Source organism: Miscanthus floridulus, chromosome 9 (assembly GCF_019320115.1).
Source record: "Miscanthus floridulus cultivar M001 chromosome 9, ASM1932011v1, whole genome shotgun sequence".
NCBI lineage: Eukaryota > Viridiplantae > Streptophyta > Magnoliopsida > Poales > Poaceae > Miscanthus > Miscanthus floridulus.
Window position 1 is genome coordinate 137,802,098 of NC_089588.1, and position 14,939 is coordinate 137,817,036.

The window sequence follows — 14,939 nt, forward strand, 5'->3', positions numbered from 1 at the left end:
ACCTTTATTTATTAGGAATTATATATTCTTAGAAGAACCATTGGTAACTTAATAAGTATGTCTGCAGCAATATTATTGCGCTCTTAGAAATGAATCTTGTTCTCAAGAATTTATTGTTGTACATCAAGACAACAAAAGAAGGGCAGCCTGGTGCAAGCGGTAAAGTCTTACCGCCTATGACCGAAAGATCCCGGGTTCGAGTCGCGGTCTCCTCGCATTGCACATGCGAGGGTAAGGCTTGCCACTGACACCTTTCCCCAGACCCCGCACAGAGCGGGAGCTCTCTGCACTGGGTACGCACATCAAGACAACAAAACAAAACACTACAAACACTGCTACCAATCTATGTACAAGAAAATAGTAAACCACTTCATAAACTATCACCAATCCTCCTAACTAGCAAAAGAAATTCAACATTCAAAGCTACATTTGTCATATGTACACACATCATCAGCCTCGGCTACCTTGAGTCCAGGACAATCTAGTGTACATACTCCTGCCTTGAAAGCTTGAATAGCTCTGCAATGAGCTCCAGGTTAAGCATCTTCGTCTCTGGTATTCGATAGTAGAACAGAAAAAGTGGAGCGCAGCACACAAATGCATAGATCCCGCATGCTCCGCCAAGCCCGATGGTGCTCATCATCACCGGGAAGCAGTACGCTGAAAGCAGGCCCCCAAACCAGAAGGAAAGCGAACAGAAACTTACACAGGTTGCACGGGCCTTGGTTGGGAATATCTCAGAGCAGAGAATGTTAGGTATTGGTCCCAAACCAACGACATAGGAGCAGAAGCAAATGGTTAATGCAAAGTGGAAGAGGATGGTACGCTCGAACGATCCCATATTCACCAGGGTGGACATAGACATAACGCTCAATGATAATATCAGGATAGGAGTAGTGGCCAACACAAGAACCCTACAAAAAAATGTTGAGTTGTATTAATAAGTAGTTTCTATCAGGAACAGGAACAAACATGTAAAGAAGAATTAACTAAAATGAATATTTACTTCAAAATCATGATCACTACATGACAAACTTGTTGCTGAATAAGCCGGCAAAGCGAAATGTTGGTAGATAATGTTGGCAAGGGATTTTTTTTTAGGATACCCAATGCAAATGAACCTAAGAAGCAGAGTGTGGAATCACAATTATACAATGTCAGAGGAGTATTGGAGGTTCAGAAATGGTACAACATCTAATGCTGCTGGTGAGGCATCAAAAGGCTATATAATGAGACCAGATGATGTATCTATGAACAGACCTTTTTCTCTTGGTCATGTGGATGCATTTCTACTAATTGTAAATCGACATTATTTTGAAATTGTAATGTTGATGGTGTCTCAGAGTTTACCTTCTTCCGCAGACATCCATCAGCAGCATTGCGGCAGTTATACAAGGGAGTATCAGCAAAGCATGAAGGGTACTTATGAGAATTGATGTTGGGGTGGAGAAAGTCCAATGTCTGAAAACAAGCTGACTCCAACCTGTTCAAGTATTTCAGGAGCACAGCGGAGAAGACCACTGATTCCTGTAGACTGTATTTTTTAGAAGAGCAAACAAGAAACAAGCAAAAAAAAACGTGTCAACAGACTAACTAGCATATATATATATATATATATATATATATATATATATATATATATATATATATATATATATATATATATACAGAACGATTGTAAACTGAACTCCATGCTGAACTGAATATAAAATCAACAATAACACAGAATCATACCTGCTGAAGGGCTTGAATTAACATGCCATAACACAAGGCATGCCTGATTCCTGGTTGAAGAAGCACCCCCATTTAAACTTCATATCAGCTGTTTCAGATAGCCGGACTATTTGATGTCTGAATGGATGTCGCCCTGTGCTTTCCATATCACGAGGTGCAGACTGGTGAGGCGATACGAAGCCATGTATTTCTTCTTCTTCTTCAATGTCATAATCATGTATAGACGCCATAAACTCTTGCGCAAGTACTGATGTTCCATGCCTTCTTAAATATGAAGAGCTCCCTTCAGAAGTAAAGGTATTTGTATCATTTACTTCAACACTTGCTGCCTGAGAAAGCAGAGAAGCCCGCAAACCATCTCCATTGTTAACTTCTCCAGCAGAATAAGCCTCCCTAGTCTGTTGATCACTGTTACCATCCCTGTGCTCATTCATATGTTCATGTTCTGGAAAAGAAAAACTGTTGAAGACTGGGAAGAAACTATTCCGTCTACTTCCTCCTTCTGACATATTCTCATGAATGCTTCTGCGAAAATCAACTAGTGGGTCCGAAAGCAGCCAGTAAAAAGTCCTGCGGGGCCAAGTGTGGTTAGCACTGGTTCCAGAGAAACTTTGAGCATGAGCAGTGCCAACAGCGGAGTCCGATATGATGTCCACACCTTCCACAATAACAGCTATCTCTCCTGCAGGTCTATGTGATGTCATGATGCATTTATGCTTCTTTATTTTCGACAAAAATAGAAATGACCAAGTGATTGGTTCGATTTATCAAAACAAGACAGTCTGCTAATGCATCATGTGTAATTAAAGCACCATCAACCCCCAATCATATTGACATATTATTGTCGGTACTTTATTAGCATTGCCTCACAGCCTTTAACTGTAAAACAAAACCCTCATCCGATTGTTCAATCTCTATGTTAAGTATGTAATGTCAAATGCTGCTTATGTTTACAATTTTACAGCATAAAAGTTCTAGGACATGAATAAGAGGACTGAATTAGTTCCCATTCAGTTCTTTAATATGAAGTCATGTATTACTAGGCTACTATATTACTTACTCCCTCCATTCTAAATTATAAGACGTTTTGGCTTTTTTAGATACATAACTTTTGTTATGCACCTAGATATACATTATGTCTAGATACATAGTAAAAGTAATATATCTAGAAAAGCCAAAGCGTCTTATAATTTGGGGTGGAAGGAGTACATAGTTCTATTAGTATCTTCTATGTTAGGAGGCTTTTTTGTAATGTAAGAGGTTCAATTAGCACCTCCAATGACAAGCTGAAATCAAAAGATCATGTATCTTCATTTCTCATAGTTCTGACTTCATGAACACCTGACAAAGAAAGAGGTGGACGGAACAGCACCATCACCCATTAAATGCCAGAAAAATCAGGTTCATGATCCCGCAATTCAACTGATAACAGTAATATTTCCAAAACTGCAATTTTAGTTTGTATGATCATGCTGTCAGACACTGGTTACAACTTTACATTTCTCAAGTCCCCACAATAACTACATTTATTTACTCAGTTCCCTACTAATCACTATCTTCAGATGAATAAATCTGGAAGCATTGTCAAGTGTCAACAATCTCACCTGAAACATCATGTTTCTTCCCTCTAAGCCACTGCAGAGAAACTCTGGCCTCACTAATCTTTCCATCACTTGCAAGCCACCTAGGTGACTCTGGCAAGTAGTAAACCAACAAAGCAAAGTAGACAATGGAAGGAGCAGAGATTGCACCAATCATGATTCTCCAGTTAGGTGAAGACATTAGTGTTAACCAGAATATCAGGCAATATGAAAAGATAGTTCCTAGGAAGAACATAAACTGTGGCATAGTTCCAAGTAATCCCCTCATATTTGGAGGAGATGTTTCGGATATATAAATAGGGACACAGGTGAAAACCAACACACTTCCTAATCCAACAATTAACCTAGCTAGAAGTACAATGTAGATGTTAGGAGACCACAGCATCAGGACACCACCCGAAAATAATACCAGAGATGAGTAAACCAGTATGGCACGCCTTCCAAGCCAATCTAATAGTGCTCCAGAGAATATTGTTATCACAATAGCCCCAAATGTTGAGGCTGCTAAAGTTATACCTTCAATAGAAGGTCCATTCAACAATTCAAATTCTTTTTCCATATGATGATTAGCTTCTGTCAGATAATTAAAATCAAGGTTAGTATGATTGTCAGATAGTTGAGATCTCTAATGGAGGTAATTAATGTATAATTACAATCAATAGAGCAAAGAAAAAAATACCTAATAATGCTGCAAAATCCCATCCAAGCAATGCATACCCAATAGAAACAACAACTGCCGAAAACACTGTTGACTTCATCTCATCAAGTACTATAGCCCTTTTGCAAACAATTATAAAACCTAGACAGTATGAAACCTGTGAGAAAACTTGCTTAAAAATAGAATTCAATCAAGTTAATTTTTTATGGCAACCAATTGAACTTCTCATCTCAGAGTTAGACAAACAGTTAAACACAAGCCAGTCTATAAACCGATCGGTCACTACACCAGTTATGTTACAACATATGAACCTCTCATTTGTTTTAAAATTAGTCGGTTAATGCATTAGCTATGTCATAAACTTATGAGCCATAATTGCTTCATTTGCTATGTTTTTTATAAGAAACTTTAGATACTTGTCCAGTGTTCAGTTTACGTCTCACAAATGGTTACAATATTTGATTCCATCTATAGTGAAAGCATATTTAGAAGGGCAGGCCGGTGCAGTGGTGAAAGCTGTCTCACTGAGTCACTAGGTCGTGGGTTCGAAGCAGCCTCTCCGCAGATTTTACGGGGGAGGCTTGCCTCGGTTTTCCCCTTCCCCAGACCCCACTCATGTGGGAGCCTCCGGCACCGGGTCTGCCCTTTTTTTTTTATAGTGAAAGCATATTTGATTGATACTGGAAACAGGGACTGGGCTACAGGGTGGTTCCTGTGGGCCATGGATCACCCTGCACTCTGTCCTAAAAGCTCATAGGATTTAGGAATTCTAATTCTGTTTCCTAATCCACCGTGATGCTTCCGCTTCCGCTTCCACTTCCACCTTCACAGGCATGGCTGGTCCCAGCAGCCAGTCGCCTGCGCCCCTTCCTATTCGCTGCTCCGTGCGACCTATTAGCTCCTCTGTGCGACCATCTGTGCTCCTTTGTATTCGTCCACACCCAACGGGCAACGGCTTCACACGCCGGCAGCGGCGTCGGGCGGTGAAGCACACCTGAGAACTCAGCCCTCAGGTATGCCTCACAGCCAATCAACCTGCTTGCCTATTGCCTATGAATGAACTTTTAATTTGAAAAAAGAAAATGCTATCCTATATAGGTGCAAGAGCACAACCACCCACACAAACTGCTCCTGCAAACCAGAAATACATTTTTGCAAACTTCCTAGTGGACGGTTGAAACCTAAAGAAAATGGTGAGTATTTGTCAATCTGTGCCCAACTTCTGTCTGATCCATTCTAATGCTAATTGTATCTAGTTGTTATATGTTCACTGACTCTTGTGACTGTTCTTTACCTATTATAGGTATGTAATCTTTCAATGGTACATTAATCAATCTAGACTCGTCTATTCTGTGATGTTCGTATGTCCTCTAGCTTAATTGTATTGTGTTTCGTAGTTCATATATTTGTGTTTCGACATGTTATATTTATAGCGGCTAAATTTTATTTTAAACAAGGCAATGGACCACCCAGCTACAAATCCAGGCTACGCTATTGACTGGAAAAAAGTGCTCTGAAAGGCAGCATACATGATTAAATGCACCACAAGCAGAATACTGGCATTGTTCAAATTATGTGGAAAAACATCCTGCCTTGACAGTTCAGTTATCCAATTGTGTTATAATTCAGTTAGCAGTAGACCACATTCAAGATGGAACCAGATGCAAATGAATAAACAATAAAAGAGGCATATGACACGAATGCGTCCAGGGAGCATCTGAGTGAAGTTTTTCATTGTATTACAGAGTACTCAAACTATAAATGACTAGGTCTCCATCAAAGAATCCTCATCTCACATTTGTCAATTGTAAAATCCTTATCCCACCTCAGCTGCCATTATCCTGTGGCCACAACCCAGCACTGCCACCTCCTCTAACTTGCCACCATTACGCCACTGTACATCTCCTTCAGCTCCAGTGGCACCGCCCATCAGATCGCCTGCCCCCACTGCCACAGAACCACCTAACTTGGACATTCAATTTGCAGTGTATCATGCTCATCAATGCTTGCCAGTATCATGCAGCACCGGACCATTTCCCGCAGCAGGATGGCCCCCTTTGCCCCTTCTCAATCCATAGTCAGGGCTCTGCCCTGGTGAACCCAAACCAAAATAAAGAAGGTTCATATGCAAGTTCACATAACCCAAATACACACAAACATGAATATACCCTACATCATCATGGTGATCTCCAACTCTAAAAGCCCCCATCAATTCCAGGACACTACTGTCAAGTGCAATCGCAAACCTTCCATGTTTGCATTAGCTCTCTTGACTGAAGGGTCTGTTGATTTTAAATAAGAGATGTATTAAATTACCAGATATAGACGCAATGTTTTTCTAGGCGCTAGGCGGTTTCTAGGCGGAGACCCGTCGCCTAGCGCCTAGGCGTGCCTAAGCGCGCCTAGGCGGTGGCTAATACACACATATATGTTGAAAAAAAGAAAAAGAAAACAGGAGATAAGTGGACTTCACTAAAGAGAAAGGCCCTTAAAACAGAAAACAGCCCAAAGCCCAAGTCCCCTGGCACCTTATCCCTTCTTTCTCCTCTGAAAACAGCCCAAAGCCCAAAGTTTCCAACCTTCTTTCTCTCCTGCTCGGTCTCTCCCGCAGTCCTGATGCCGCACAGCCGCCGCCGCCACTGGATCCTCTCCCGCACCTCTCTCTCTCAGCCTTCTCTGGTCGGCGCGCCGCCCGCACACGCACGGGCCTGCCACCTGCCCCTCCTCCCCCACCGGCGACCTCCGCCCGCCGCGCGCCGCTCCTCCTCCCCCACCGGTGACCTCCGCTCGCTGCTCCCTTCCTCCTCCGCCGCCCAACATCCGCCTACACCCCTAGGCGAGGCGGTACCCCTCCGCCCAGCGCCTAGTCACGCCTAGGCGAGCGCGGAATCTCGCCTTGTTTTTCATTGTATAGACGGCTCACATGCTTGTGTTTTCTCCAGCTATTGTTGCCTAAACAGATTATTTATACAGCTGTTAGCCAATTTCAACCCTAGAAATGAGGCCGTCACAAGGATATAGGAGCATGACTGATCCATTGCAGCACATTGTTTTTCTGATCGTTTATCCTTTTTGCAATGTTTAGCTCACAAAGCGCAAAGTTACAACAGGTCAACAGCTAAAATGGTCCCAACAATCAGTAAAATATCGCTGATCCAACCAACCCTGCAGAGCATTGAGGTGAAGTAATATGCAACAAACATTAGGTGAAGTAGCATTTTTTTGCATGTGAAATCGAAGACTGGTTAAAAATATCTGGAATGGGAACAACTTTGTCTATTTGTGGAAGTATGCAACCTCTCAAAACTCAAAAGTCAAAACAAAATGAAAATAACACTCCACGGATTAGTGGAAAGATATGGCCTTCCAATAATAGGGGTTCAATTAAAGACACTACAATTAAGTAGCATTAGTAACTATCACGAGCAACGGTAAACCAACCAAATTCAATGTTGCCAATTGTATTTCAAATATCAACCATCAGCATTGTCCACAAGGAATGCTCTGAACTATCTCCCATCTCTTTAAAACAATAGTTACCTGATCTTTACAGAAATCAACTCGATAATACGACCCCACATTCAAACAGAATTTGCCAACAAAAGTAAAATCAAATATCCCGCCAAAAAACGGAGATAGAACTAGTACGGTACAGAAACACTTGAGAAACCCAACCCGAGCTACCCTACTAATGTCAGCTGCTTGGCCAATCTCACATCATGTACAGTTCTTCGTTCTTAACCTCAATCATATGACTTGAGAAAACATGAGTGGTTTCACCATTTTCTTCCATCAGTGTCAACAGAAGCACATGTGCTCAACTTACAGAAATCCACAAACTTACAGTACAGGTAGACATAGTGTGCACTGATCATACATGGATACGTGCCGCTATAATTCCCAATTGGAAACACAAGGTTCATCCAGAAGCACGAAAGGCCAACTAGTTTCACCGATATGGGCAGGCAGCCCCAAAAGCCAATCCATATCAGCAGGGGCGGATCCAGTAAAGGGACATGGGTGTACACATGTACACCCAATATTTTTGCAAAAACTTCGAAGTTAGGAGGCTTGTCAAATAACTAAATAGCTTTAGGTTAGGGTTTCGGTGCTCAGCTTCGCACACAGCATAAGGGAAGGGAAGAGAAGGGGTGGGAGTACCTGGTGGGTGCTCGTCGCCGGCGAAGAGACCAACAAAAGCCTCAGCACCAGGGCTAGGGCGGCGGCGGCCCAACAGTCGTCTGAGAGCGAGAGGGTAGCCAGCGAGAGAGAGACAGAACGAGGAAGGAAGAGGGATGCAGATGCAGCGGACGGAAGGGGAAGCAGGTGACGGCGGGAAAAAAAACGCACGGGCTTCTTGTGGGCCGTTTTTTCAGTTTCGTTGAAATTTTCTGTTTTTTTTATTTTTCTTTTTCTCCCTTTTAATTTTTTATTCTTGTTGATTCATGCATCTATTCTCTTTATTGGGCACTATCAATGGCTAGTACAACATTTGTTTCACATAACAGAATTTTCATATATGTTCTCTTCATTGGACACTATTAGTGGCTAGTAAATATATAGTACATTGTAAATAAGTAAATGGAACTTTTTATATTTTATTAAGGTTGAGTATTTTTCTATTGAAGGTAGAAGCCATAACATATACCAATTTCACAAACTCTTTACGATTTTGATGTGAGTTGCCCTCCAACAACTTCTTCAATTAGATCTCCAAACATCACAATCATGGGGATAGCTCTTCAAAGTGCACACAAGATATAAAGTATTGAAAGGTGGAAGCACATAAAATGGTTTTTAATGAAATAGCTCTCCAAATGAGAATTCAGAAAGTAAGTTAAAGACTATGCTCTAAGAGCATCCGTAACGGGCGTTTCCATCCTAGATCCACACATTAAATGCATGTACATGGCCTGGTTCCATACACCTTGTAGCCAAATCCATGAAGAAGTTGCTTTTATTCGTAGGACCCACTCTTATCCTCCTCGTCTCTCTCTTATACCGCCATAGAAGGAAGGTGCTACCATCCTCCTCCTATTGCAGATGGGTACAAGGCTAGCCCGATGCACGAAGGCTTTGTGGCTCTGAGGACAGGCAAGAGATGCGGCTCTCTCCGATGTCGGTGCCCCCGTCCTAGCCGCTGCGACCTCTGAGCACAGGCTACTAGAGGTGGCGTCTCGGGTGGAATGGGGGCATCACACGAGAAATATGGGGCCAAAGCAGGCGGATGGTTGGAGCGAGCATTGCTTGAAGCGACAAGGGGAAAAGAAGGTGGTGGTGGGTCGGCTGGAGCGGTCGAATTGGGAGGACAGTGGATCGCATAAATATGAGAAAAGAATGGCGGGTCCAGTTATGATACACATGTCTGTTTCTAGACATTTGGGAAGGGGGTGTTCGGATCCGGTGACTAAAATTTAGGAGGTATGTTGGAAGGATGTTGTACGGGGTATTCGGATACTAATAAAAAAACAAATTACATAATCCGTCAGTACTCTACGAGATGAATTTTTAAGCCTAATTAATTCGTCATTAGCACATGTTTACTGTAGCAAACATTATCAAATCATAGACTAATTAGGCTTAAAAGATTCGTCTTGCAAATTAGTCGTAAACTATGCAATTAGTTTCATAATTAGTCTATATTTAATACTCTATGCATTTGTCCAAACATTCGATGGGACAACGATTAAAATTTAGGAGGGGCAACCAAACACCCCCTAACTTTGTTGAAAAGATGATGTGAACACTGCTTTTTTATTGGAAAAAAATAGTAGTATATGTGGGACACCAAGAATATAGCATTAATGGTACTAGTATAATGCATGTGCTAACGCTACGGCTTTATCTTGATGATGCACGTGAAACAACCAAACAATGAACTTTTTTCATAGTTCAACTTTTCCACAATAGTATATTGCCGTGCTAACACTATGGTGATGTTTAAAAAAATAAATCATAAAACTAAAATAAATTATAAAATAAAAAAATCAACTAATGAAAGAAACATGAATTCACAGTCTCGCAGAGATTAGTCATTTCACACAGAAAAATAGACCCACACAGCACTACTAAGACGGGTCTTAAAGTTCATAAACCATCGGTCTATATATTATTCTATAAACAATGGTTTATGGCTGGGATAGGGCTTTCTCCGTGGCGCGCTGCCACTCCACTCTGCCAGGCATCCTTCAAATAGAAACCCCTACCACCAGACACATTGACCCCTGCAAAAATGTAAATAGGCAAAAGGTTGTGAGAGACAAACTTGACAACCTGTTCCACAAATGTTCTTATTCACATCAAGAATGCAAACAGAGAACACAAGCACATCGAAATTAGTTGAACCAGGATGATTGTTAGAAGCATATTGAATATATAAAACGTATCTCTACTATAATGGAACTACACATTCTCTATGAAAGGGTTGTTAACGGAGGCCGCACACAATCACATGCAGCCATACCAGAATGTCAGCAAGGAACAAATTTATCAAGTTACTCTAGAGATCTAGTTTATACTGTTTTACGATTATGCAAGCAATAGTTACATATCTAACTGAGATTACCCAACAAAGCTTAAGCTCAGTAGGAACATTGGTAATTTGCGATGCCTAAATTCTACAATACTACTTTCCATATATCCCATAAAAAGAAATCAGGTTCCATTTTCTAAAAGCTGACATTAAGATGCATGTAATGCTGTCTAGACCAAAAAAAATTTGTCATTGTGGCTTGTACGCATTTTTAAGCATTCTAATAATTATGGGAAACAAAATCGAAGGATGGTGATCTTGCTGCACATCAATTTAAAGCCTTTCGGTACGAATAAGCAAAAATATACCAAATTGAATTGTTACCCTAAAAGTATTCATAGCCACCGGCTAACAATTTTTTCAAAATCATTGAAAAGAACATTGTCCAACTAATAGCTAAGAGGAAATTACAATGGCTCAAAATAAGCCTATTACCAAATAAATGTCTACCATTTCTAGGAAAAAAACCAACTGTGTCCTTCCTTTTCTAGACCAACTGCAAAAAAACAAACACACATAAGCTCATATGACTGGTATACTTCTTGAACAGACCACTACAAATACAGTTTCAAGAAGAATAGTTTTGATCGGTTTCTATATGCATGTACACAATAAAAAAAACTTACAGTGCCTACACTTCTACTAATTTACACAGGTCACACTGGCAATTTAATTGTAGCATAATCTAATTGCTGTTTCAGAAAAAAAAATCATAAACATTATCTTTTTTATCAACAAAAGTTGTCTTCTTCGTGCAACTCATAATAAGAGAAAAATGTCAGCGATCAAGAGTGAGACAGGAGTCATAACTTTGGTCAGATATAGTCACCTAGCAGCTAATCCTAAATCACACATTACACATTTCTTTGAACCTACTACATGATAATCACCTTGCAGGGAATGCTTGTAGTATGCATTTTAGTGCAGGTGATGTATAGCATGCTGTAAAATCATCATAAATCTGAATTGAGCATCTAAAACCTATTGGACACAATCAGTAATAGTATAGAGATTGTTTGATTCAATTTTCGGCGCTGCTTGCCTCTAGTAAGGACTAAACTCAAATACAATTTTACACAGCTAGAAACAAACACATGAGAACATTGGTCAGTACCTCACTCCGAAGCTCCTCATCGACTCTGTGGCCATTAGCCGCCTCCACATCTAGCTTTGCAGTCACTTCCTAACAGGCCTCAAAACTAATTGGAACACCAAAATTTGGCATGTTATGCATAACCGAGCTCTCCAATTTATAAAGTAATGGAAATTAACTTGTTCCAAATGAAACTAATGAGATAACACAACACCTGCATGTCAAGATTGAGCTCACTGTTTCTCTTTGTAACTTTTAAAATTTATATATAATATACATATAATCCTTCCGGGATTACCCCTCCTTGTTTCTACAAAAAAAAGTCCATGTATAGTCATATCCATGCAACTGAAATTGATAGTCAATTTAAATTGCTATTTTGCTTTTAGAATATAAATTGCTCTAGTTATCAATCTTTGATCCAGGCTGTTGCACTGTCAGAGCAAAACATTAAAAGCAGAAAATAAAAGTCACAATTTTTTCATGAGGAAATATACTTCAAAGATGATGAGATGATAATATGCAAATTCACCAACAGCAGCGTGGCATAGCAGCACCCTCGAGTATCCTCTACAGCGAGCAATCAGAGACAGTAGCAGTCAGAGTGGGGGCGGTAAGCAGCAAGGCCTCACAAGGGGCACGCGACGTCCTGATGCGCGCAAGCCGAGTCGGTGGGCGACCTCACGCTGCTTGCCCATGGGGAAGCCGCATCTCTCCATCCAGTAGACGCCTGCCCAGATCTGCCAGGGACCACGCCGATGCGCCGTCCTCCTGGATCTAGGAAGGCTGGTGGAGTTCGCCGAGGCGACAGGCGCGGATCACCCACCGTGGATCATGCTGACCTGCTGCCGCGCGCCCTGTCGGGCGTCCCACAGCCTGGCGCCGCCGGGCGTCCGAGCCTGAGGTGGTCATGGCGACGCGGGCGTGCGAGCAGGCTAGGGGCGGACTCCGGCAGAGGGCGGAGGCGCGAGAGGGACCAGTGGCCATGGGGGCGCGCCGACGGCCAACACAGTCGTGGGTGGAGGGCGGGCAGGGCCTAGCCGACGGCGCGGAACCGGATCCGGTGCTGGTGCCTGCGCACGTGATCCCTCGCCGTCGGAGAGACGCGCTGGGCTCCAGGGCGTGGTTGGGGGTCAGGAATGGTGTCTTTGATTTTTTTTCCGTCAGCGTAGGCTTCCGTGGTCGCGACGTGCGTGGGGGTGTAGCTTCGATCCGTGCGTGGGATGGAGGGTGCGGGTGTGAGAACTGAGAAGGCGGGGCGAGAAGCCTGGCATCCCACGTTGAATTGTGGCCATCGAATTTGGTTTATATATTTTATTAGTCCTTAATTTTAATGGAGATGAGTTTTTGTATACATTTTTTTTGGTGTACAATGGTTAGAGGCTTTCAGGTGAGACGTAGTATAATTTTGATTGGTCTATTATAGTAGAGATGTCCGTCGAAATATACAACAGGTGAGGTGTCCGTCCAAATGTCCATTATAGTAGAGATTGCCATCACCACTTGGTTCCTGAGTTGAATGGTTGAATGCTTGGACGATATAAAATGGACGGATATGGTACGTCCTTGATTGATTTTGTGATTTTTGTTCATGTGTGTGTGTCACAGACTTCCTGTTATGCATGGTTTGCACCGCATCACATGATGCATATATGCATTCGAATAGCTAGTAGCTAGCTAGTAGGCTGCCTAGCCTAGTGGCGGCTAGCTAGCTAGCTAACCGCAGCGCGGCATGGCGACGTTGCAGGCGGCGAAGAGCTTCGGCGCGTTGGGGCTGCGGATGTAGCTCCCGTAGTTTGGGCTGCGCGCGTACCCGCACAGGCACCCCTGCTGCGCCCGCAGCTGCGCGCAGCACGCCGGCGGCACCGCCCCGCCGAACAGCGCCGGCCCCGCGCGCGGCGTCAGCAGCGCCGGCTTGCACGGGTTCGCGGCCTCCGTCGTCGTCGTCGTCATAGCCACCGCGGCGGCCAGCAGGAACAGGAGGGCCACGGCGGCGCGCGCCGCAGCTGCAGACGGCTTCGTCATCGTCTCCGTCTCAGACTCTCTCGAGAGAGCTTGGTGTTGATCGAGTGATGTGCAGTGCGTGGTGCGATCGACGCCGGCGTGTCCTGTCGTCCTGGTCGCGCTGAGGGGGCACTACTATTTGTAGCGGCCGCGGGCGCCTGCCGCGGTTGGTGAAAGAGGCGCGCTCTGCGCCCGCGCGCGCGACGCGGTGTGCCGGTGCTAGCTTGTGGGGTTGCGTGGAGCTGAGCGAGGCGGCCAGGGATCGGAGGTGCCATGCATGGCGGGTACGTGTCGACGATGACGCCTCGGCGAGCTCGGCGCGCGGTGGATCCACACCACCAGACGACGATCGATAGATGCATGCGCCCGGGGCTCCGGGCGGTGCGTAGCGTGTGTGCGTGAGCGCGCGCGTCAACAGCGGCGGGCATCATCGCGGCACCTGGGAGTTGTGAAACGCATTGAATTGGGGGGAAGAAGCTGATCTATATCTATTATATATTATCTATATATTTATATAATAATAAAGAGGCAAAATTTCAGCTCATTTTTTTTTGTCCGTCTTACTCTAACTACCGGACAATGGAGAGTTTTTTTCTGTCCAAACTTATATATATAACGCGTGCTCATACGAGTTAGAATAGCTCTTGTGTAGCGCGATACGGAGTTCGATTCCAAAACGTATTAAGTCGTGTATGTGACCCGAACTCATATGCCCTGTGCTCGTACAGAGTTAGAAGAACTCACCTGCGTCTAGCCATGTTCGATACTGAATCCGATATATATACACACACACACAACCAATAGATGGCTCAATTAGAGATATTCCATAGCATAATATACCCAATAGAATGTCCAAATGGTGTAGCTATCTCTAAGTCGAAACTACTCTGCAGGATGCAGCCGGTACATGGCACGCCCCTGGCCGGAAGCACGGAACTAAACCGGCGGCAGTGGGCGGCTCATGCAACGGATGCACAAGAGCCTCGGGCGGTTCTTTTGCCGGCCTTTCTGTGGCACTATTTGGACCTACACACCATGCACGTCGCGTGCGAGGCGAGCCACGTGTCGCTGACTCGATGCAGGCATGTAGCCGACGTGGAACCCGTGTGAGCACGCCGGGATCGGAGCCGCCGCGACGCCTCCCCATCTTTTCATGTTTCATCCCCTCGAGGCACACAGCGCACTGCGCGGCCTCGCCGAGCGCGGACACGGCTGCGTTGTAGCCTTGTAGGGGAGCACCGGTGCAACCGCAGCGCGCGATGGCCGTGCCCAGAGCACGCCTCGGCAGCAGGCCGAACGAACGCCGGCGCGTCCGGG

The 14,939-nt window shown here is 44.0% G+C and overlaps 1 protein-coding gene and 1 pseudogene across 1 annotated transcript; both read right to left on the bottom strand.

Annotated features, from left to right (window-relative positions):
- Nucleotides 1-40: 40 nt before the first annotated feature.
- Nucleotides 41-8,291, bottom strand: LOC136484335 (monosaccharide-sensing protein 2-like; annotated as a pseudogene).
- Nucleotides 8,292-13,334: 5,043 nt separating this feature from the next.
- On the bottom strand, nt 13,335-13,643 carry LOC136481062 (probable non-specific lipid-transfer protein 2). The gene has a single exon (XM_066478444.1). The coding sequence runs from the start codon at nt 13,641-13,643 to the stop codon at nt 13,335-13,337; it is 309 nt and encodes a 102-aa protein (XP_066334541.1).
- Nucleotides 13,644-14,939: the final 1,296 nt, after the last annotated feature.